The sequence below is a fragment of the Solanum verrucosum genome, unplaced genomic scaffold, assembly GCF_900185275.1.
Source record: "Solanum verrucosum unplaced genomic scaffold, falcon-dt-bn FXZP01000114.1, whole genome shotgun sequence".
Classification (NCBI taxonomy): domain Eukaryota; kingdom Viridiplantae; phylum Streptophyta; class Magnoliopsida; order Solanales; family Solanaceae; genus Solanum; species Solanum verrucosum.
In genome coordinates, this window is record NW_026020769.1 from 490,926 (window position 1) to 513,251 (window position 22,326).

The 22,326-nt window shown below is 39.8% G+C and overlaps 1 protein-coding gene across 1 annotated transcript; it reads left to right on the plus strand.

Annotated features, from left to right (window-relative positions):
* The first annotated feature begins 9,408 nt into the window (after positions 1–9,408).
* LOC125812819 (uncharacterized) lies at positions 9,409–22,113 on the plus strand. Its single transcript, XM_049492282.1, has 2 exons — positions 9,409–9,726; positions 21,922–22,113. The coding sequence occupies exons 1-2, from the start codon at positions 9,409–9,411 to the stop codon at positions 22,111–22,113; spliced, it is 510 nt and encodes a 169-aa protein (XP_049348239.1).
* Positions 22,114–22,326: the final 213 nt, after the last annotated feature.

Sequence of the window (22,326 nt, forward strand, 5' to 3'; positions counted from 1 at the left end):
AACAATCAACATAACAATATGAAACTCATGTATACAACACTTTTCATTCTCATACTTACTTCCTCAAAACTTAGTCCAAATCGATAGTTGATCTCAAAGGATTCACAATTGAACTCAAAGACTTTCTTGAACTCTACTCTAAACTCTCTATTGAATGTGAATTTTGAATTCAAGAGTTATTCTTCATGATATGAAGGATCTCTTGATGATAAAGTAGACTCATGACTACATTCCCTCATTCTCATACTCATTTGCTCGAGTGTTGAAACAAGTAGTTAGAAATTGTAGAAGACTCCTAAAAAAATCAAAGGGACATTCTCAAAAATGTTTGAAAGTACTCTAGAGACTTAAATCTTAGATCTACCTTGAATTTGTATTATGAATTCAAGGTTATGATTTGTGATAGGAAATATATCGTGATGATTAAAAGTGTTAGATAGTTAATCATGAGAAACATTTGAAAAACACTGTCTGGGGAGCAAGTCCGCTACACAGAGATAATTATAATATATGGTTGAAATAATTTTTGAAATAGTGGGGTTTGCATTCTCTCCGCTCTTTTTAACAATAGGTCCGCGACACGAACCTAATACTTGTTTTTGTCTGACTTTTTCTTCCTCATTTTCTAACCCCAATTCGCCTAGATTCGATTCTTTTTCTCAATTTCTCTTTAGATTAGATACCCAACACATGTACACTATAATCTACTCATAAAAGACTCTAAAATCGACACGATTTCGTCAAGAACTAAACAATTCTATCCTAACTCAAGAACGAAAGCCAATTTCAAGAACACAATTCATATCATCAAACTTTTCAACTTTCTAGAACGAATTTCACTGAAATAAACATGATTGGAGAATGGGTGAATGAACCCAATGCTATGTGAACTTACAAACCTCTTAGGGATTAAGCCCTTGGCAAAATCTGAAATCAAATCCTCAAGAACTCGATGAAATCTTGGCCTTTCTCCTCTTTTCTCTTCTTCAACTCTTTTATACAACCCTAGCGTGAATTAGGATTTGTGTAAGCTGAACCAAATAAGTTGAGACCCCTATCTAATTACTAAAAATGAAAAAAATTTGATAGGTTTAGGAAAAGACCAAAATACTCCTCTTAAATCCGAGTAACTTTCCTTAAATGGACAGCCTGACTTCAAATGGGAATATCTCCCTCATACGAGATCAAAATTTAGCAAACTCAGTGGAGTTGGAAAGAGGATTCCAAGACCTTTCATTTGATATCTTGTAGCCCACCTAACTTATCCTGTACTGAAGGTTATGATTGTTTGAATTTGACCCAAAACTTAAAGGAACTTTGGAATGACTTGAATGAACTCTCTTTAGTTCTTCATGGAACTCAAGTTACTATATCAACTGACCATAACACTCAAGAAATTTTAAATTCCTTGGTAAAATCCTACCTACAACGAAGGATTGTTTGGGTCTTAGTTAAAAAATTTCTGGGGTGTTACAATATCTCCCATTTGGGATCATTCGTCCTCAAATGACGGCTAGACTGGGTATGGAATTGGGTTACTCTTACTAAGGTTTGAGTCTAATGGTATGCTCTTACTATATTCAAGCTTAACCCAAATCCTTCCGTTCAGGTTCTATACCTCTCTATAGGGAATCTCATCCCAAGACTATTACTCTTTATCACCACATGGGCTCATATCAATAGCCACCTAATGTTTAACAACACCACATTCAAGCTTAGTACTCTAAGAACTCCATGGACTTCTACTAACCAACTCCTTCGGAACAAACTAAGGGCTATCATTTAACTATTTCTCATAGTAAAACCTCATCCTCCTCTTCCTTCACATTTATAACTTTAGATGGAATAAACACACCATCACTATCACAATAAGATCATTAACCTTCTCTTTCTAACATCACTCCATTACTAAAAGGACCTCTGAAAGGATATCTCCCATACTGTTTGGAATTCATTACTATCTTACTCTCAAACACTTGACTTGATTTCTCATCTTATCATCTCCCCCTTAAGTCTAAAGCTAACACTTGAAAGCTATGGACCAATTCCACATTGACAACTCAATTAAGCTATCTAGGCACACATGGAGAATTATAACTTAATTGGAACCTCATGTGGTAACATACCATCTCAGCACACCTCTTAATTCTCCTATTACTCTTGTGACTTAGCCACACTTTACTCCCCTTATCAAGAGGTTTAGGGTATCTCACTTGTACCACTCATATTTATTTCAGCTAATCACCTCAATTCCTCCCCTACTCTATGATAGGTCTTCTAGTTCAAATCTCAAGAAAACATCATCACCCTCATGTTTCCATCCTTTTGATCAAGATACTTATCTCAAATTCAAGCTTAATGTTCATTACTAAACCCGAATATCAATACGATTGCTTGCCTACTATGCTATACCTCATTACTTGATCAATTCTATAAGATTTTGAACATCATGAACCTCTCAAACAATTCATAAGCCTAGCTTGGGTCTATAACCTCATGAATACTCTTTGAGCACAAATATTTTTCCCCTCTAACACGATGGCACGTTGATATACCGTGAGTTTATGATATTTTTAATACATTTCACTTAAGAATTGTGTGTGTCTAGGACCATTTTGTATTGGTTTTTATGTATTTTTCTCATGTTTGCAGGAAATATGTTCAGACGTGGAAACTGAGAGACGCAGCAGAAGGATATCCAGAAAAGGGCATCTACAGAGGTGATCCACGGACCGTGGGTCCATTCACGCTCCGTAGATGGACAGGCAAGGCTTGAAGGAAAATCAGGGAATTTTTTACCAAGTGTGGAACCACGGTTTCAATCGATGGACCATAGATTGATCTACGGACCGTAGTGCTGATCCGTCAAATGATTCAGAGAGGGGTTCTAGTACCTGATTTTGAAGATTCTAAGTATGGAGTTGCGGAGAAAGATCCACGAACCGTAGATCAATCCATGGTCCATACTAGTGCTCCATCGTTTGGTTTAGAGATTTGAAGATTTTGAAGTTAGAAATTTACCCCAAGTCCTGAGTCATGGAAGGGACCTACAGACCGTAGATCAATCCACGGTCCGTAGGTCAGTATTGTCGATCGAAACCGCGTCCTGAAATATTATTTCCTTGTTTCATTTCTTTTTTAGTTAGGACTTATTTTTATATATATAGGGCAAGTAAACCTCGTTTTTAGGGTGAGACTTTATTACTTTTATTCTAGTTTTTGTCTTGGGAGATTAACTTTCAATCTTAGCAATTCTTGATTTCCTAAGTTTGTTTTGAAGATTTTAACTTTGCAATTCAAGTTGGGTTTTTGGATCTCTTCTACTCTAATAGTAAGTTCATGAATTCTTCTTATACAACTATGAATTGTGTTCTTCCTAGCATGAGTAAATAAATCCACAACTAGGGTTGTGGGAACTATGAATGATTAACGAAGTATGAATAGTAATTAAGCAATTCTTGAATAGTGTTATTGCATGTATTGATAATTCTTTTACTTAAAAATCTTTTTAACGAGTGCACGCATTAGAATTTGCCTTGTTACTACTTGCCGGACCAAGGAGGTAATTAACAAGAAAAGAATTATCAACATAGATTTAGTGTAATACTATTTAATAGTCTAATGTCGATTGGTGCAAGGGTGAAAACTAAGTCATACATCAATGTGATGTCTAATATGAGGTAAAGGTAAGGGTTGGTAAATTATACACATGTAGCCGGACCAAGGTGCGGGGTGAAATTTTCTAGATGCCAGACCAAGGATTTAGAGATACCTAACTTATCACTTTGCATGTAATACACTAGGAAGGGATTGCTATTCCTAGGATTACAGAATTATGATCTTATGGGGAACACGTATGCCCTAGTTTTTTTCTCATCTTGATAACAACTAGAGTTTGAATCTTGCTCATTGATTACTCACATAATTTCCTAAAGTTGTTTCACAAATCCCCCCCCCCCTCTCTTAATTACTTGTTTTCGGAAATACATTGACTAAACAAATATAATCATTGGCCAAAGTTAAGTCTAAACCATATTCCTCGTGGGATCGACCCCAACCTACAAATTAGGTTATTTACTTGATAACTATTGCGTATGCTTCTTTAGGGACGTGTAATTTGAGTGTATCAAATTTTTGCGCCGCTGCTGGGGAATTTGGCTTTTCAATTAAGTTTAACTACATTATTGAACTTTAGTCAAATATTTCCTAATTTTACTTTTTTCTTTTGTTTTTGTCTCTTTTAGGTTCCTACTCTAGTGTATGCCAAGTACACGGAGTCAAGGAGAACCACTTACTCCCTACGATCCAGAACTGAACAGAACTTTGCGGAGAATGAATAATCAAGGAGTCCCTGCTAATCCTATCAGAGGAGATTTAGGTGATGGTGTTGGCTTGCAGCCTTCGAGGGTTGGTGATGAGAACAATTAGATTCAAGGTGAGAATCTATTGAAAGATACAGTGAGGGTACAAGATCAACCAGGACCAAGACTGTGTGATAACTATAGGGTCAACTTTAATGCTACTGAATCTAACGGACCTCTTGTCCTACCCTCTCTACCTCTGGGGCATACAATGGTGGTGACTAGCAATTTGAAGTAGATGCTTACTCGAGGGGCATGTTTGCAGGTTTGGCATCGGGGGAACCACATGCGCATGTAACCAAGCTAACGAGTGTTTGCAAAGGTTGTGTGGGTCGACCGGACTTAGACATGGATGTCATTGGATTGCGAGTATTCCCTCTATCATTCACCGGCGATGCTGCTATGTGGTGTAATGAGCTTCCTTATAACTCAATCTATACATGGGACCAACTGACTGATGTGTTCCTAGCAAGATTTTTTCCTGTGTCTAAGAAGCTGAAACACAAAGATAAACTCAACAATTTTGAAGCATTACCTGGAGAGTCTGTGAGTAGTTCTTGGAACAAGTACACTACTTTCATAAGGGGTGTTCTGAATCATCGTATTGATGATGAGTCTCTAAAGGAGTATTTCTACCGAGGTCAGGATGACAACAGTAAGGTAGTGTTTGATACTATCGCTGGAGGTTCTTATGGTGAGTGCACTTTTGAGCAGATTGCGGAGAAACTGGAGAAGATCTCTCGAAATAATAAAACTTGGAGCACTAAAAGGTCGGATACTGGGAGGAGCACATTTTTCGTTCAATCTACAAACAATCAGTTTGCAGATGAAATTCGTGAGAAGATGGCTCAGATGAGGACCGAACTAGGATTGGTGTTGAATCATGTGAGCGGAGGTGCAGAGAAAGTAAATGCTGTGAATTATTTAACTAGGAATCCACCACCAGTTGAGGAGTGTTACTATGAAGAGGATACTTATGCGGTGAATGATCAGATGGGGGGTTTTTGAGCCAACACCCAAGGTTCCAATACGGATAATTGGCACCAAGGTCAAGGAAACCAAGGTCGAAACTATGGCAACTACAACCAAGAGGGTCAATATGTCTGGGATGGAAACTTCAATCGCGACAAAAACTATAACAAGAACAACTATGGCAATAAAAATGATCGGGTTGGACCTTATGTTCCCCCTCAAAATCAGGAATTTGGTCCTAGGGAAGCTGGAAGTAATATGTCACGTATTGAGGATATGATGTAGAAGATGAGGAGGAGGTTTGATGCAACAGATGAGAATGTGAAGGAGATGAGAAATGACTTGTCTAGTATTGGTCAAAAAGTTGATGCCCATGCAATGTCAATCAAGCATCTTGAGCAGTAGATGACTCACTTGTCAACTATAGTAAATCCACGTCAACCTGACACTCTTCCTAGCAACACCATCCAGAATCCAAAGAATAATGGGCATTATATGGAAGTCACTACTCGAGGGGTTAAGCAAACCATTGATCCACCTATGCCATCTGGGGTGGAAATTGAGAATAGTAAAGATGATGATGTGGTTGAGGTAAGTGGAGAGTTCGAGAATGCGATAGAGAAAGAAGCGGAGGTAACTCAAAAAGTTGTCCCCATACCTAGACCTCCACCTCCACCTCCCTTCCCACAGAAGTTAGTGAAGAAGACTGAAGAAGGCAAATACCGCAAGTTTATTAGCATGTTGAAGTAACTTTCAATCAATGTTCCGTTGATAGATGCTTTTGGAGCAAATGCCTGGGTATGCAAAATTTATGAAGGACATGGTGACAAAGAAGAGAGCAGTGAGCTTCGAAGATGATGATAGATTGCAACATTGTAGTGTCATTGCTCCAAGGTCCCTTGTGTAGAAAAAAGAGGATCCTGGTGCCTTCACTATTCCATATACTATTGGCTTGTTGCATTTTGCTAAGGCGTTGTGCGATTTTGGTGCTAGCATTAATCTGATGCCATTGTCTATTTACAAAAAATTGGGTCTGGGAGATCCAAAACCAACTGCAATGCGGTTGCTCATGGCCGATAAAACTGTGAAGAGGCCCATTGGTGTGCTCCATAATGTACTAGTGAAAGTGGAGTCGTTCATCTTTTCGGTGAATTTTGTTATTATTGACTGTGAGGTTGATTTTGAGGTTCCCATCATTCTTGGGAGACCATTCCTTGCCACTGGGGCGCGCCTTAGTTGAGATGGAAAAGGGGCAGATGAAGTTCAGACTGAACAATGAAGAGGTAACTTTCAATATATGTAGGTGTAGGAAGCAGAGTAGTGAGCTCCAATCGGTATCTGCGATAACATATAGAGTTGAGAGTGGGTCTGAGGTACAGATTGAAGAGAGTGGGTGTTGAGGAACTAGCAGTGGTTATGATGAACTTTGAGAGTGATGGTATTGAAGAGTATGATGAGTTGGTCGCCGCACTTGATAGGTGCGAATATCGTTCGAAACCAAAAAAGCTAGAGTTAGACATGAAAAATCGTGAGTCCCCACCCGCAAGACCATCTGTTGAGGAGTTGCCGAAATTGGAGCTTAAGGCTCTACCATCACATTTGAGGTACGTATTCTTGGGAAACTATGATACTTTACCGGTCATCATTGCGGCATATTTGAATGGGCGACAAGTAGAGTGTTTGGTTTCTGTGTTAAAGAGATTCAAGCGAGCTATTGGGTGGACTATTGCAGACACTATTGGGATCCCTCCTGGTATTTGTTCTCATAAAGTCCAACTCATGCCAGATCACAAGCCTAGTATTGAGCACCAGAGAAGATTAAATCCGCCTATGCAAAAGGTAGTTAAAAAGGAGATCATCAAGTGGTTGGATGCCGACGTTATCTATCCTATTGTAGATAGTAGTTGGGTGTGTCATGTTCAATGTGTGCCTAAGAAAGGTGGGATTACTGTGGTTCCTAATGAGAGAAACAAGCTTCTTCCGATGCTGCCCGTGACTGGATGGAGAGTCTGCATGGACTACCGGAAGGTAAATGCTTGGACAGAATAAGACTATTTCCCTATGCCATTCATGGATCAGATGTTGGATAGACTTGCAGGTAAGGGTTGGTATTGTTTTCTTGATGGTTATTCGGGCTACAATTAGATTTCTATAGCTCCGGATGACCAAGGGAAGACAACCTTCACTTGCCCTTATGGGACTTTCTTCTTCAAATGTATGCCATTTGGGTTGTGCAATGCTCCAGTGACCTTCCAACGTTGTATGATGTCGATATTCTCTGATATGGTGGAGGACACTATTGAGGTATTTATGGATGATTTCTATGTGGTAGGTGACTCTTTTGATCGATGTCTAGATCATTTGGTTGAGGTGCTTAAAAGGTGTGAAGACCGCAATCTGGTGCTAAATTGAGAGAAGTTCCACTTTATGGTGAAGAAGGGATAGTTCTGGGTCATCGGATTTCTGAGAAGGGCATTGAGGTTGATAGAGTAAAAGTAGAGGTAATAGAAAAGGTTCCACCACCTATCTCTATAAAAGGTGTTCGATGTTTTCTTGGGCACGCAGGTTTCTATAGGAGGTTCATCAAGGACTTCTCTAAAACTGCACATCCATTGTGCAAACTGCTCGAAAAAGATTATAAGTTTGATTTTGATGATGCTTGTCTGAGAGCATTTGGAGAGTTGAAGGAGAAGTTCGTTACTACACCTATCATTATTTCACCAGATTGAGGACAAGTGTTTGAGGTAACGTGCGATGCGAGTGGAGTGGCGCTTGGTGTAGTATTAGGACAGAGGAGAGAGAAAGTTCTTCATCCTATTTACTATGCTAGCAAAGCTCTAAATGTGGCGCAGAAGAATTACACTGTAACTAAACAAGAACTTCTTGCGGTGGTTCTCGTATTCGAGAAATTTTGATCCTACTTGCTTGGTACTAAGGTCATAGTGCATACTGACCATTCTGCATTGAGGTATTTGATGGCAAAGAAGGATGCAAAATTGAGGTTTATTAGATGGGTATTGTTGCTACAAGAGTTTGACTTTGTGGTAAAAGATAGAAAGGGGACCGAAAATCAAGTTGCCGATCAGTTGTCCAGATTAGAGGAAGAGGCTATGCTAAGGCTTGGTGATAGGGCTGAAATTAATGATGCTTTTCCAGATGAACATGTATTGGCTGCTTCTCATGATCTGATTCCTTGGTTCACAGACTTTGCTAATTATTTGGCAAGCGATTTGGTGCCCCCGAATTTACCTTTTCACCAAAGGAAGAAGTTTATGCATGATTTGAAGAAATTCTTTTGGAATGAGCCTTACTTGTATCGTAATTGTGCTGATGGGATTATTCGTCGCTGTGTGCCCGAGGTGAGATGTTGAATGTACTTGAGGCGTGCCATTCATCACCTGTTCATGGGCATCATAGTGGTATTCAGACTACGCATAAGGTTTTACGGTGTAGGTACTATTGGGCTACCATCCACCAAGATGCTCATGATTTCGCCAAGTCTTGTGACCGATGCCAAAGAGAAGGAGGGATTTCAAAGAGGCAAGAGCTTCCTATGGATCCTATATTGGTGATAGAGTTGTTTGATATATGGGGCATTGATTTTATGGGTCCATTTGTGAGTTCACATGGGATGAGGTATATTGTTGTTGCAATTGATTATGTATCCAAGTGGGTGGAAGCAGTTGCGCTCCCCAACAATGAAGGTAAAAGTGTCACCGCATTCTTGAAAAAGAATATCTTCTCCAAATTTGGTACATCGAGGGAGATTATCAGTGATGGAGGTTCCCACTTTTGTAATAAGTTTTTCAAGGCGCTACTTGAGAAATATGGTGTCCGCCACAATGTAGCCACTCCTTACCATCCGCATACTAGTGGGCAAGTTGAATTGTCTAATAGAGAGATCAAACAGATTTTGGCAAAGACTGTGAATGCTAATAGAACGGATTGGTCAAGGATGCTTGATGATGCTCTATGGGCCTATCGTACCGCATTCAAGACTCCTATAGGCATTTCCCCCTACCAACTTATATATGGGAAGTCTTGCCATTTGCCGGTAGAGTTAGAGCATAAGGCTATGCGGGTGCTAAAGAAGCTAAATTTGGATTGGGGCGCTGCATCAAATCAGAGAATGAGTGGCCTGAATGAACTTGATGAGTTTCACCTAAAAGCTTATGAGAGTGCAGCCTTGTACAAAGAGAAGATGAAGAAGTATCATGATCAAATGATTGAAAAGCAAGAATTTGTTGTGGGTGATCTTGTGCTTCTATTCAACTCTAGGTTGAGCTTGTTTCCAGGAAAGCTCAAGTCCAAATGGACTGGGCCATTCTTAGTCACGCAAGTGCTCCCACATGGAGCGGTGGATCTTGAAAACAGTGAGGGAACAAGATTCAAGGTAAACAGGTAAAGGATCAAGATCTATTTGGGAAACGCTGAAAGTGTGCAAGAAGTTGTTGAGGCCTATGTTCTTGATGAAGTCTGAGTAGTCAAGAGGCATGCGTCGTGCCGCGATGTTAAATAAGCGCTGCTTGGAAGGCAACCCAAGATGTACAATCTAGCCAACTATAGGTTTTTCTTTTAGGTTTAGTAGTTTCCTTTGTTTATTAGCTTTTCTGTATTCCTTTAGATAGGTACTTTGTTTTTGGTTAGTGTTGGCTAGACATAGCATAGAGTCCGTGTCTAAAAAGTATCCAGAAAATGTAAAAATAAAGGCCTAATGGGTGCTACATGTGCAGGGACGAAAAGAGAAATCTGCAGAACAAGGTCTGGTGCAGAGGTCTACGGACCCCATCGACGGTCTGTGGTTCATTCCACGGACCGTGAATGGTGTCCGTAGATCCCAGGTAAGGTTCTTGAATTTTTAAAGTGCAAGTGTGATCTACGGTCCTCAACTACAGACCGTAGATAGACTTACGGACTGTAGATGGAGTCTGGTGGGTTCAAACCCTAGTTGCCTGACCTGACCCAGACATGTTTTAAATAAAACCCCCTCTTTTTCAAATCATTCCCACTTCCCTCGTTTTTATTCCCAAACTATTTCTACACCCCTCTAATTACCCCAATCACTCCATATTACCATAAATCCACCATCAATCACCCCATACTCATCCTCTCATTCCACAAAGAACTCTCTTCTACCCCAACTTTATCCCATTCCCCATTTTTAAAGGTTCGGTGTCTAGGTTCGGTGCGAAAGGCGAGCAAAAGGTTGTTGGAAGTCTCGAGTCGTCACATAATCACCCCACTCCCGCTGCTTGTAAGGTAATAGACTTTCCCCTCACTTTGAATTTTGATTCATCGATTGATTATAGAAAGTCCGGAATTGGGTCTTGACCTTGGGCAAATTAATATATGAAATTGTATGCTAAATTAAAAGTGAATGCACCCTTGGGACGATAGATTGTGATTGTGTTGTCTTGTTGTATCTAAAAAAAACAATGAAACAAAAGTCTAAATGTAAGTTTCGACTTCCTTATCTTGTAGGCATTACCTGTAAAATTGAGTAATTGGAACCCCTAGAATGATGAACTAGCATAATTTATGTTGAAATACATGATTAGACTAGGATATTGTTGAATATGGCATAAATGCGGGCTTTTAATCGAAGCATGTCTGAGACCTGGCACGATCCCATCCACGAGACCCCATCTACGGGCCGTAGGTCAATCTACGGACCGTAGATCAGATTCGTGGTTGGTGGCACATGAGAATTTCAACAAGTATGGAACCACAAAAGTGGACTGTGGTCGGTAGATCAATCTACATACCATTTTGCACATCTGTGGTTCCCATCAGAGATAACCTTTTTGGTATCTCTGATCTACGGAAGGGATCCACAGACCGTAGGTCAGCCTAGGGAGGGTATAGAAGTTGATCCAAAGAAAACCGATGCGGTCAAAAGTTGGCCTAGACCTTTGAATCTTTCCGACATCCGAAGCTTTTTGGGTTTGGCCGGTTAGTACCGGAGGTTTGTTGAGGGATTTTTATCTATTGCATCTCCATTAACGACCTTAACTCAAAAGAAGTCCAAGTACGAATAGTCGGAATCTTGTGAAAAGAGCTTCCAATTATTGAAAGATAAGGTCACCTCCGCTCCAGTTTTGACCTTACCGGAGGGCACCGAAGGGTTTGTAGTATATTGTGACCCTTCCCGAGTGGTTTTGGGTTGTGTCCTCATGCATCATGGTAAGTTTATAGCTTATGCCTCGAGATAACTCAAGGTGTATGAAAAGAATTATCCAACTCATGACCTTGAGCTAGCGGCCGTAGTCTTTGCTTTAAAGATTTAGAGACACTATCTCTATGGGGTACATATGGATGTGTTTACCGACCACAAGAGTGTTCTATATGTTTTTAGCCAAAAAAGAATTGAATCTCCGACAAAAGAAGTGGTTGGAATTCTTAAAATATTATGATATGAGTGTCTTTTACCACCCCGGAAAAGCAAATGTGGTTACGGATGCTTTGAGTCATATATCAATAGGTAGTGTGTCACATGTGGAAGAAGAGAAAAGGGAGTTAGCCCGTCATAATTCAGAGTCATCGGTTGTTGTTGACGTGAAGTCTAAGCAACATCTTGACCCTATTTTGATAGGGTGCTTAGGCACGAAGGAAGATTATGTGTGCCGGATGTGGATGGCCTAAGAAAGACAATCTTAGATGAGGCCTATGGGTCCCGATACTCCATCTATCCGGGAGCCACCAAAATGTATCACGACTTACGTGAGATTTATTGGTGGAACAAAATGAAAAGAGACATAGAAGATTTTGTGGTTAGGTGCTCGAATTGCCAACAAGTCAAAGCCGAGCACCAAGGATCGGGAAGTCTAACTCAAGATATTGATACCCCCACTTGGAAGTGGGAATAGATCAATATGGACTTCGTGGTAGGTTTGCCTCGAACCCGTAGGCAACATGATTCCATTTGGGGCATTGTGGATAGATTGACTAAATCAGCCCATTTCCTTCCCGTCAAGGTTTCTTATTCGGCGGAAGATTATGCTATGTTGCACATTAAGGAGATTGCGAAATTGTATGGGGCCCCGTTGTTGATTATTTCGGATAGAGGTGCCCAATTTACTTCCCATTTTTGGAGGCCTTTCCAAAGTGGGCTTAGTACTCAAGTGAAACTTAGTACCGCATTTCACCCTCAAACGGATGGTCAAGCGGAACGCACCATCCAAACCCTAGAGGACATGTTGAGAGCATGTGTCATTGACTTCAAAAGTAATTGGGATGACCACCTACCTTTAATAGAATTTTCCTACAACAATAGCTACCACTCGAGTATTGCTATGGCACCCTTTGAAGCACTTTATGGTAGAAGGTGTCGTTCTCTGGTTGGGTGGTTTGAAGTAGGTGAATTTGCTCTTCTTTGTCCCAAAATAGTCTACGAGGCTACGGAAAAAGTTTGACTTATAAGGGATAGGTTGAAAACGGCTCATAGTCGGCAAAAGTCTTATGCCGATAATAGAGAGAGAGATTTTGAATTTGAGGTAGGTGATTGGGTCTACTTGAAAATCTCACCCATGAAAGGGGTGATGAGGTTTGGTAAGAAGGGGAAGCTTAGCCCCCGGTATGTTGGGCCTTATGAGATCTTGAAGCGTGTCAGAAAGGTCGATTATGAGTTGAAATTACCCATCGAATTGCCCCCGGTTCACCCGGTGTTCCATATTTCTATGTTAAAGAAATGTATAGGTGACCCGGTGTCCATTCTCCCTCTAGAAGGTTTAGGGGTGAATGAGAGCCTTTCTTATGAGGAGGTTCCGGTAGCAATCCTAGATCGTCAAGTTAAGAAATTGAGGAATAAAGAGGTTGCCTCCGTAAAAGTCCTATGTAGAAACCACCTAGTTGAAGGTGCAATATGGGACGCCGAGGCCGACATGGAGTCCCGCTACCCTCATCATTTTCCTTCTACTCCTAGCCAAAGTTGAGGTTAGTAGTCTCTCTTAATTAGGTATACATTGAAAATCATGTGTGTTGATGATTAAGACATGATTTCCTTGTATGTGCATATTTTTGTTAAAATTCATGCTTAAGTTGTATTTGGGGTTTTCATGAATTTTATTTCTCATGGTTGATATTGCACCAATAGATGTTGTGTGATGTTGTCTTCACGAGAGTTGTAATAAGCATGCTTGATGTGTCTTGTTAAAGAAATGTCTTGTTGATTGCTTAAGATATATGTTTATGCTCATTGAATATGGAGAAGGTAGTTCCTCCTATACTTATATGAAGTAAAGAGTTTTGAGCATAGTGATGTTGTGAATTAAATTCCTATTTGATATGCTGATATGATGTTGTTGATGAGTCTGGTTGTTGTGCTGCTAGTTTGAGTCATTGTCTCCCTAGAAAGAAGTCCAAGTGACATTTGGGGACAAATGTTCCTAAGGGGGGGATATTGTAACACCCCGGAAATTCTATGACTTAAGTTAGAGCCTCACCTTATGAATAATGACTTAAAAATAGTTAAAATGATGTTTATAAACATAAACTAATGTAATTGACTTGGTTTGGAAGAGTAAAAGCCTAAACGTCAAGAAATGACCACAACGTCCGAAAACTAGAGAAGAATGTGTTCTAGTGTGTCCTTAGGTTTTGGGCAGGTTTGGTTGTGTTGTATGATGGTATAATCTGGTGAAAATGTTTAAAATAGGTAAATCTGGTGAAAATGTTTAACATAGGTAAGAATGAGGGCGTGTCGTGCACTTGCTTCCCCAAGGAAAAAAAATTCAGTTCATGACATGGTCGTGTCACGGACTCTACTGTCTCGAAATTTAATTCCAAATATCTTTAGGGAACAGCTCCACGTCGCGAACTTGTTCCGCGACGAAAATGTAGAAATTCAGAAATCCAAGTCCGCGACGAAAATGCAGAAATTCAGAAATCTATTTTACTTCATTAAAGAGTCCATTTAAGTGAGGGGTATTTAGGGTACTTTAGGGGACGTGTATATAATGATTTTAAGTCAGTTTACCTCACTTTTATCACTCAAAAACAAAACCCCAAAGATCTAAACCTTAAGTTCCTCCTTCTCTCTACTCTCTACTCTCTCTCTCTCTTCTCAAGAACTCTATTGAAGAAGATTGGAACTTCAAGAAGAAGACCAACTCTCCAAGGTTTCAACTCGGATTTTCGTGGTTAATTCGTTAATAAGGTATGGTTGCTTATCACTCTTGGGATTCCTTTCCCCAAGGGGCCCCTTCGAGATGAATTTCAAAATCTCCAATTTCTAGGTTTCAATCCAAAAACACGGGTGTTCTTTCTAATGTGAAATTGATGTTATAAACTGACTTTGATTGATGTTATATGAACAATTATGGATGAATTTTTGTTGTATTGGTGGTTCTTGAAGAATTCCCCATGCATGTTTCTCTTTCTTTTCCTAATTCTAACCCTAGTTTGTGTTGGATAATGATTGAAGGATATGAATTGAATGTGATATTATGTAATTCATGTTTGTATGGTGTACAATTTCTATGAAATTAGGGTTGAGTCTTTGAATGAAGCCTTGAAGGCTATGAAGGGAATATGTCAATTGATTATATTGTTGTTGATTAAGTTATTACTTCATGAATTACCTTGTATTATGTATTGGTTATGAATTGTTTGGTAATTGAAGTATGGATGTCCCATGAACGGAAAAAAGGTATGAAGGCTGGTTCTTCTTTGAACTCAAGTATGAAAGGTGAATTACTTAAATTGTAATGATGTTATACCTAATGTGTTGTTATGGTGTTGATGACCTAGTTTCCTCATCCTTAACCCTCTACACTTGAATTAGCTATGAAGTATGTATGTATATTATGGTATGATTGCTATAAGACTGAAAGGTAGTTCTCATGCTCGTAGTGTAATGTAAAGTCAAAGGTTTACTCACTTGCTAAGTGTTTCTAAAGTGAAAGGATTGTTACTCACTTATGAATACATATGAGCTATTATGATAAGATGTCTACATAAGTGTCTAGTAAAGGCTAATGTGAACTTATGTGATGACTAAAGATGATTACAAAAGGGAATCAAATGCTTAGCACCGAAAGGGCATGTAAATGAGATGGGGGGTCTCACGTTTAGTAAGTCCGGCTCCCCACATGGGTTTCCTCACGTTTAGCAAGTCCGGATTACCTACGGCATGTGTTGTCTCATGAGATGGAAACCCCCATGTTTAGTAAGTTAGGGATTCTAGAAGCAATCTCCTTGACCCTTAACTATGTGCCCACATATGACTCTAGCTTAGTGGATCCACCTAGATAGCTATGTACGAATAGTTACACCTTAGGCAATTGTTAACCCTCTCTTTTCGGTGTGGGAGTAGAACACCAGATTCCATGTAGCTCTCATGGTCTATGTCAGTTATTGCAATATTTCCCTAAAGTAAAAGTAAATGAAGGTATGAAAGGTGTGAACCCTTACTAGGGCTTTCTTAAGGATTTCTACATAGTGTAAGGGAGGGTATGTGACTTCTCTTGAACATTGCACTTGTGGGATCCTAAGAGATGGTTGTAGTTGTGTTCTCTTATGATTTTGATGATTATGACTTATGTATGTTGAAGTTATGTTATGTATGATCATTATGAATATGGTAAGTTATGATGAAATAGGATCTTATGAATGTATGCATGAAGTAGGTTGCTTAATGTGATACTTGTCTTTGAATAGGGTTATGGGGTTCTATTCTTTGCATTGCACTTGTATTGTTTGGGCTGTCTATGTGTTGGGATGATATTATGTTGGTTTGGACTATGATACTTAATTTGTGTGCATATTGGATTTACTTGGCAAATCCTTTTAAGCATGTTTCAATGGTTTTTATGCATAGTAGCCATACTTAGTACGTGTGTTGTACTAACCCATATTTTCTCCCTTTTCCCAAACATTTAGGTTCGGGCCGTTGAGGATTCAAGCTTACTTCTCAAGACACTTGGAGTTGCTTCCCCAAGTTGGCGAGTCCTCAAGTCCGAGGACATGACCCTATGATCTAGCTTCTATGTTTAGTTCTTTGCTTATGTTGAAAGACATTGTTGTACTTCCTGTTTTCAAGACTTCTTATTTATGTAAGGGCTAGGTCCCATTTTCGATACTTCTATGTCTAGATGGTGCATTGTGACGAAGTTAGATTATATTTTTCATATATGAAGTGAAGTTGAACTTCCAAAGTAAAAAGTTTTAAATTTTCCGTGATTTTATTTTATGATACATGTTATGATGAATGCTAAGGGCTTGTATAATACCTCTTCGAGGTCGAATATGTTGGTAACGTCTAGGGGGTGCTCTCGGGTCGTTACACAAAAGCATAGAAAAATAGTTGCAGACAAACTTGCTGAACCTGTTATGACCCGAGAGTACCCCCTAGTTGTGACATGGCGTACTCGACCCCGAAGGGGTCTTATACAAGCCACCTAGTCATTCATTGAATTCAATAATGAAAATAGTGCGAAATTAAAACTTATTTAAATCCAAACATTTAATCTTCATTAAAAACAACTTTACAAAGACACAACATAAATCTAAGTCTCACATGACCATCTTAGACACCATCTCAAAACATATGTGGGGACACAACCCCTGTACAATCGAAACAATAACTAAAAGGGGTCTATTACATGAACGAAAGAAACTTAAAAGTCTTGTCCTCGAATCCATGAGGATATGCCAAGTCTTGGAGGAAAGTTATCCAGTATTTCAAACTATCTAGGAGAAATCATTTGCCGGAACCTACACTTGTAGTAAAAACATAAAAAATATGGGTTAGTACACATAAATGTACTAAGTATGATGGCCATGCAAAACATGCTTAAAAAGGGACATTTTGATTAGAAACCATGTATTATGCCACTTTTAGAACGATCATGAATAGGTACATAAAAGACATACAAGACTAGTATAATCATTATGTAAATCACAATAACAAACTTTAACAATATCAACATGAAAACCTTTACCTTTACCTTGGACCTTCACCTCAAGAAACCCTTATGCTATACGTTGTGCAATGTATGGATAGCGTCCCATACCACCATCCATACTAGGGTACAACATTTAGGTCACCTAAAGTAAACTCATCATTCCTTTCTTTTTACCTTTGCACAATATTCATACATAAGAGATATATCAATTATTAAGACATGACAAGGGAAAATAACTCATAACATAACCAAAGTATGGCATGCATATCATATTAAGCATTTAAGAGCAACATTCTTTAATAACCTTATTTAAGGCACATTCATGTCACAGTCATTAGGATTTAGAGAAACTCACTACGACCCTCTCCAAGCCTACTCGTGCAATGTATAGGTACCATCCCATACTACTACCTACAGTTTGTAGGACCTATCGAGAACTATAATGAAATCTCACATGATGGAAAGTAAGAGTTTAATCGACATAGCCATGAGAGCTTGTCATGGAATCCGGTGTCATAAGTCCTCACACGGTAAAGAGCTGGTCTACTTGCCTAAGAAAGACTTGTACATATATCTTAATGGATCCACTAGCTACCTATGCGGGCACATAGTTTACGGGATAAGGTATACGATCATTGAAACTCATGCCTAACCATTGGGGGAGTTTCCATCTAACCAAATCCACTCGGTGCTTAGCCTACATTCCCATAGAATAGTTCATTACTTGACATTATCACAAATGAGAGGTGCCATTGGCCTGCCAAATCCAAATTTCATTCATTAACACATGAAAGGGTGCCTCAAGCCTACAATTTCAAGGTTTATTTAGGAAAGCTCATTAACTCCTCTTGAAAGGGTGCCCTAGGCCTACCGGTTCAAGGCTCATCATTAACCTTCATGGAAAGGTGCCATAAGCCTACCAATTCCAAGGTTCATTACCATCATTAGTGGAAGGGTGCCATAAGCCTACCGTTCCCAAGGTTCCTCATTAACATGTGTGGAAGGGCGCTACTAGCCTATAGATTCAAGGATTTCAACAATCAACAATACAATCATTTATACAAAAAAAGGATGTATAAGACCTACCAATTCAAGGTATACTTTATTTTGAATAATCCTTCATAATCTTATCGTCAACATTCATAAGCGTCAAATTGAGAAAAGGCCTTTCAATAATAACACATTCACATTCAAGACAAGTTTACCTTAATTTCATTAAATTCTCATTCATACAATGTCATGATAACACTTCAATTTCTCATACTATGCCTTCAAGGCCATGTTCACAATGTACATAATAAGTAAACACCTCCACCTTTCAAGTTGATCAACACCAAGTTAACAATTCTAAATCAACAAGTAGCTTCTCATATCTTGCCTTTAAGGCCATAAACCTTATATACCAATACACTAACAACACACCATAAAATAAGAATGGGTAATGACATACTTCAACAATCTAAAGACATTTAAACAAGTTCTATTCATATACATTCATAATCAAGCAACCCACTTCATTAAGGCACAAACTAGTACTAGAAAGAAATCATGGTTTCATGGACTATTTTCATTTTAAATCATCAATTAAACAATAATATACCATTAGAAACCTTTTAAAACTATTTTGTGAAAGAACCCATGAGATTGAGTAAAACCCTAGGTTTTCATGAACTTGAAAACATTAAAAGTTTACTTTGAAATTGACTCTAGGATGAAAGCTAACCCTAGATGAAGAATCACCATACCTTCGCTAAGATTTACCAAGAAATTTAATGAAGAAAACCTTGAATCCAAAACCCTAGCACCCACTCCTTCTACCTTGAGTTAGAGAGAAATATAGAGAGAGAGAACTTTGGGATTTGATTTGGGGAAATAATAAGTGAGTAACTTGTTTAAAAGACTTAAAACCTAATATATTTATCATGTAAACAATTTAAAACAACCCCACATATTAAAACAATTAAAATTAAATTACCAAAAACCCCCAACTTGAGGTAGAACGTCAGGGACCACGCCCAACTAAACGGGTCGTGAAGGGCACCACGGCTCGTGCTGGTGCCCCTGGTCCTTGAGGCAGTGTGCCTCCCATCCTTGCCATGCCCTCCAAGCCAAGATAGGTCTATGGAAGCCCCTACGATCCATGGTTGACACCATGAGTCGTGGTGAAGCTCGTGGTCATGGGGCAGTACTTAGGCAAAGTTGCCTTGCCTCTCTTAAGCCTAAGTGAACTCCAAGTTCACTTTCACGGACTGTCAAGGGCACCACGACTCGTGGTGGTGCCCGTGAACTTTTGGGACAGTAGTTCCCTCAACTAGCAACATCTCCCACCAAGCTAAGGTAACCCCACGATCCTTCCCACGGCTCGTGGTCATGACCACGAGTAGTGAAGTGGCTCGTGAAGGGGAGCCTTGGCTTGGAACCTTTCTAGGGCTTACTGCCTAGCCACCACGGGTAGCACCACGACTTCTGGTGACCACCACGGGTCGTGAAGGCCCTCGTGGCCTAGCGAGGCAGTAGCTAGGCTATGTTTTAGGTAGCCTAGGTTCCCAAACCATGGTCTTCACCCAAAGACCTTAGCCTTTCTCCTAAACTCTAGACGTTAACTCCCACGTTAAGGCTCTAGTTCAACCTATCATTTTCCGAGTCATTACGGAACCGGTTGGCAAGTCACCGAATCTCTTTGGCGAGCTATATCGTGCTTGTTGAAAAGATTCGCTCAAAAATCTAAGAAAATTTTGGCATATCGACGATGGGAATGCCTTTCGGTGAATTACCGATAGTATTTGGCGATAAAGGATTAGCTCACCAGAAGTTATAGAGCATTTTAGGGTCAGGGACGTAGAGAATGGGCGATGAAGAAAGACCTTCGGTGAATTGCCGAGTGCACTCGACGAACTTAGGCTTCTCGCCAAAAGTTACAAAACCATTTTCAAGATTAAGAATGAAATTAAAGGCGATATGGGGAACTTTGGCTAACCACCGAGTGGTTCGATGAGCTTAACCCAGCTCGCCAAACGACCCAACATGCTTACTTTCAACCCAACTTCCCAAATTCAACCCCGCAGCCCCCGAAAACAAAATCAAAACATGCACTGCCATAATTGAACTGAGACATATAACACCCTTGCCCTCGGAATACTCAATCTTCTCCAGGTTAGGCTTCACCCGACTAAACCCAACAACATGAAAGAAAAACCCCATAATTTTCATCAATTTTAAGGCACGAAAGACTTAGGAATTCAATAATAAAGGCATTACGGGCAAAAATTATCAAATTAAACTAGGCACACGACTATGGAAGCACAAAATCAAACATCAGAGAGGTCCATCACACATCACTAAGATAAAAATCAATTGCATAAGAGTACACATTTCTAAAATTGAATTCAGGGTTCCGAAAACCAACCTTAGATACCGATTAAATAAGTGTTTCAAAGCTAGGCGGCAAAGATTCCAACTCAGAACACTAATTCGATGACTAAAATACTCTAAAATACAAAAAAAGTAAATGAAATATTGTGCGGGTGTGCGTTTGGGAAAGTGAAAGAATTTGAAAGTTTAAACTTTAGCCTTTAAAAATTGTCCAGTTCTCGCCCATTCGGTGACATTAGTTTTGCTTGCCGATCCGCTCAGCCACACGCCGAGTGGGCACTTACCTAATCGAGTTTTACAGAGTCCAATTTAAAAATGTTTTGAGTCCAACGGCGGTCCAAGTCGGGCTCGCCGACCTCTTCGATGATGCGCTAATTGGACTTTTAACTCGCCAACCTGCACTTTGCAAACACCTTCCTGCACAATCAACACACAATTATTATAAACTTAAAAAGAAAGAAAATAAAAACTTGGGTTTCCTCCCAAGCAGCGCCTTAGTTAAAGTCACGACACTACGCAAGGCCAAGCTTAAACCTCATTCTTGGGGTTGGCCATAGTATCACTAGGAAACCCCCTTTGTTGTCTTGGGTTTAGATGAGATGAGATATAACCCATTCGGGTCTCTAACTGCTTGATAGAGACGGAATGAGAGGTAACAATCTGGCTAAGGGTTGACACATCTTCTTTCATCTCTTTTAAAATCATGTCCGACCCCTCAACTTTGTTAAGGATACGAGAAATAATATCCTCCGACCGGCCACCTTCCAAATCCTTTGGCTTTTGGCTCTCATGGGGAGGCACATACCTATCCTACTCCCCATCATTCCCATTAGGATTTCGGTCCTCCATTCTCTATCACGATCCTTTCATCCTTCATACCTGTTCCAACCTTGGTTACCACCCTGCCTCGGGTGGTTTGAATGATAACCACCACATTGGTTGACTAGGAAATTCACCTCTTCATTGTACAAAGCCTAAAACTTTGCCTTATCAGGATTATCACACCTGACACCCACGACATTGACATTTCGAGCACCAACTCCCTTGTCATTTTTTGACAAAATGTTAAGTTGTGTCATGATCTTGGCCATGTTATGGTCCATCTTTTGGTCTTTCTCCGTCTACTCCTTTGTCAGTTTAAATGTGATAGGGGAGACCTGATCCTCGTGGGTGTACCAAACCCGATTGATGGTAGTCATGCCATCCAAGAGCTGACCTACTAACACATAAGGTTGTTGCATTAAACCTCTAGGATAAAGTTGATCGGCAACACCCTTGTTTACCGAGTCAAGGCTTCGATATAAATATTGCAGCATAACGTTGTCGGGCAAAACATAGGTTGGGCATTGAAGCACCAACTTCTTGAATCGCAGCCAAGTTTAATGAATTGGGTCACCCTCCAACCAGTTAAAGCTCTGAATGCTGTCCTGAAGATTCATCATCTTCGAAGGAAGGAAAAATTGCACTTGAAATGCGGTGACCAGCTCATCCCACGAAGTGGTTGATTCATGTGACAATTCAACCAACCACTTACATGCTTCTCCAATCAAAGAGAATGGGAACAACCTTAATCGAACCGACTCTTGGGATATGTTCTTGAAGGAGAACGGTGCGCAAATATCCACAAAGTTTCTAATATGCTCATGGGGATCCTCATGAGCCAAACAATCGAACAACCCCTTCAATTGCAAGAGATGCAACATAGTACTCGAGATATG

Bases quoted from the DNA above. Each gene is read 5' to 3' on its own strand.
- LOC125812819 (XM_049492282.1), top strand. From the start codon at position 9,409: ATGCGGGTGCTAAAGAAGCTAAATTTGGATTGGGGCGCTGCATCAAAT. The intron at 9,727-21,921 runs GTAAACAGGTAA...TAAATATTGCAG, and splicing joins GTGAGGGAACAAGATTCAAG to CATAACGTTGTCGGGCAAAA.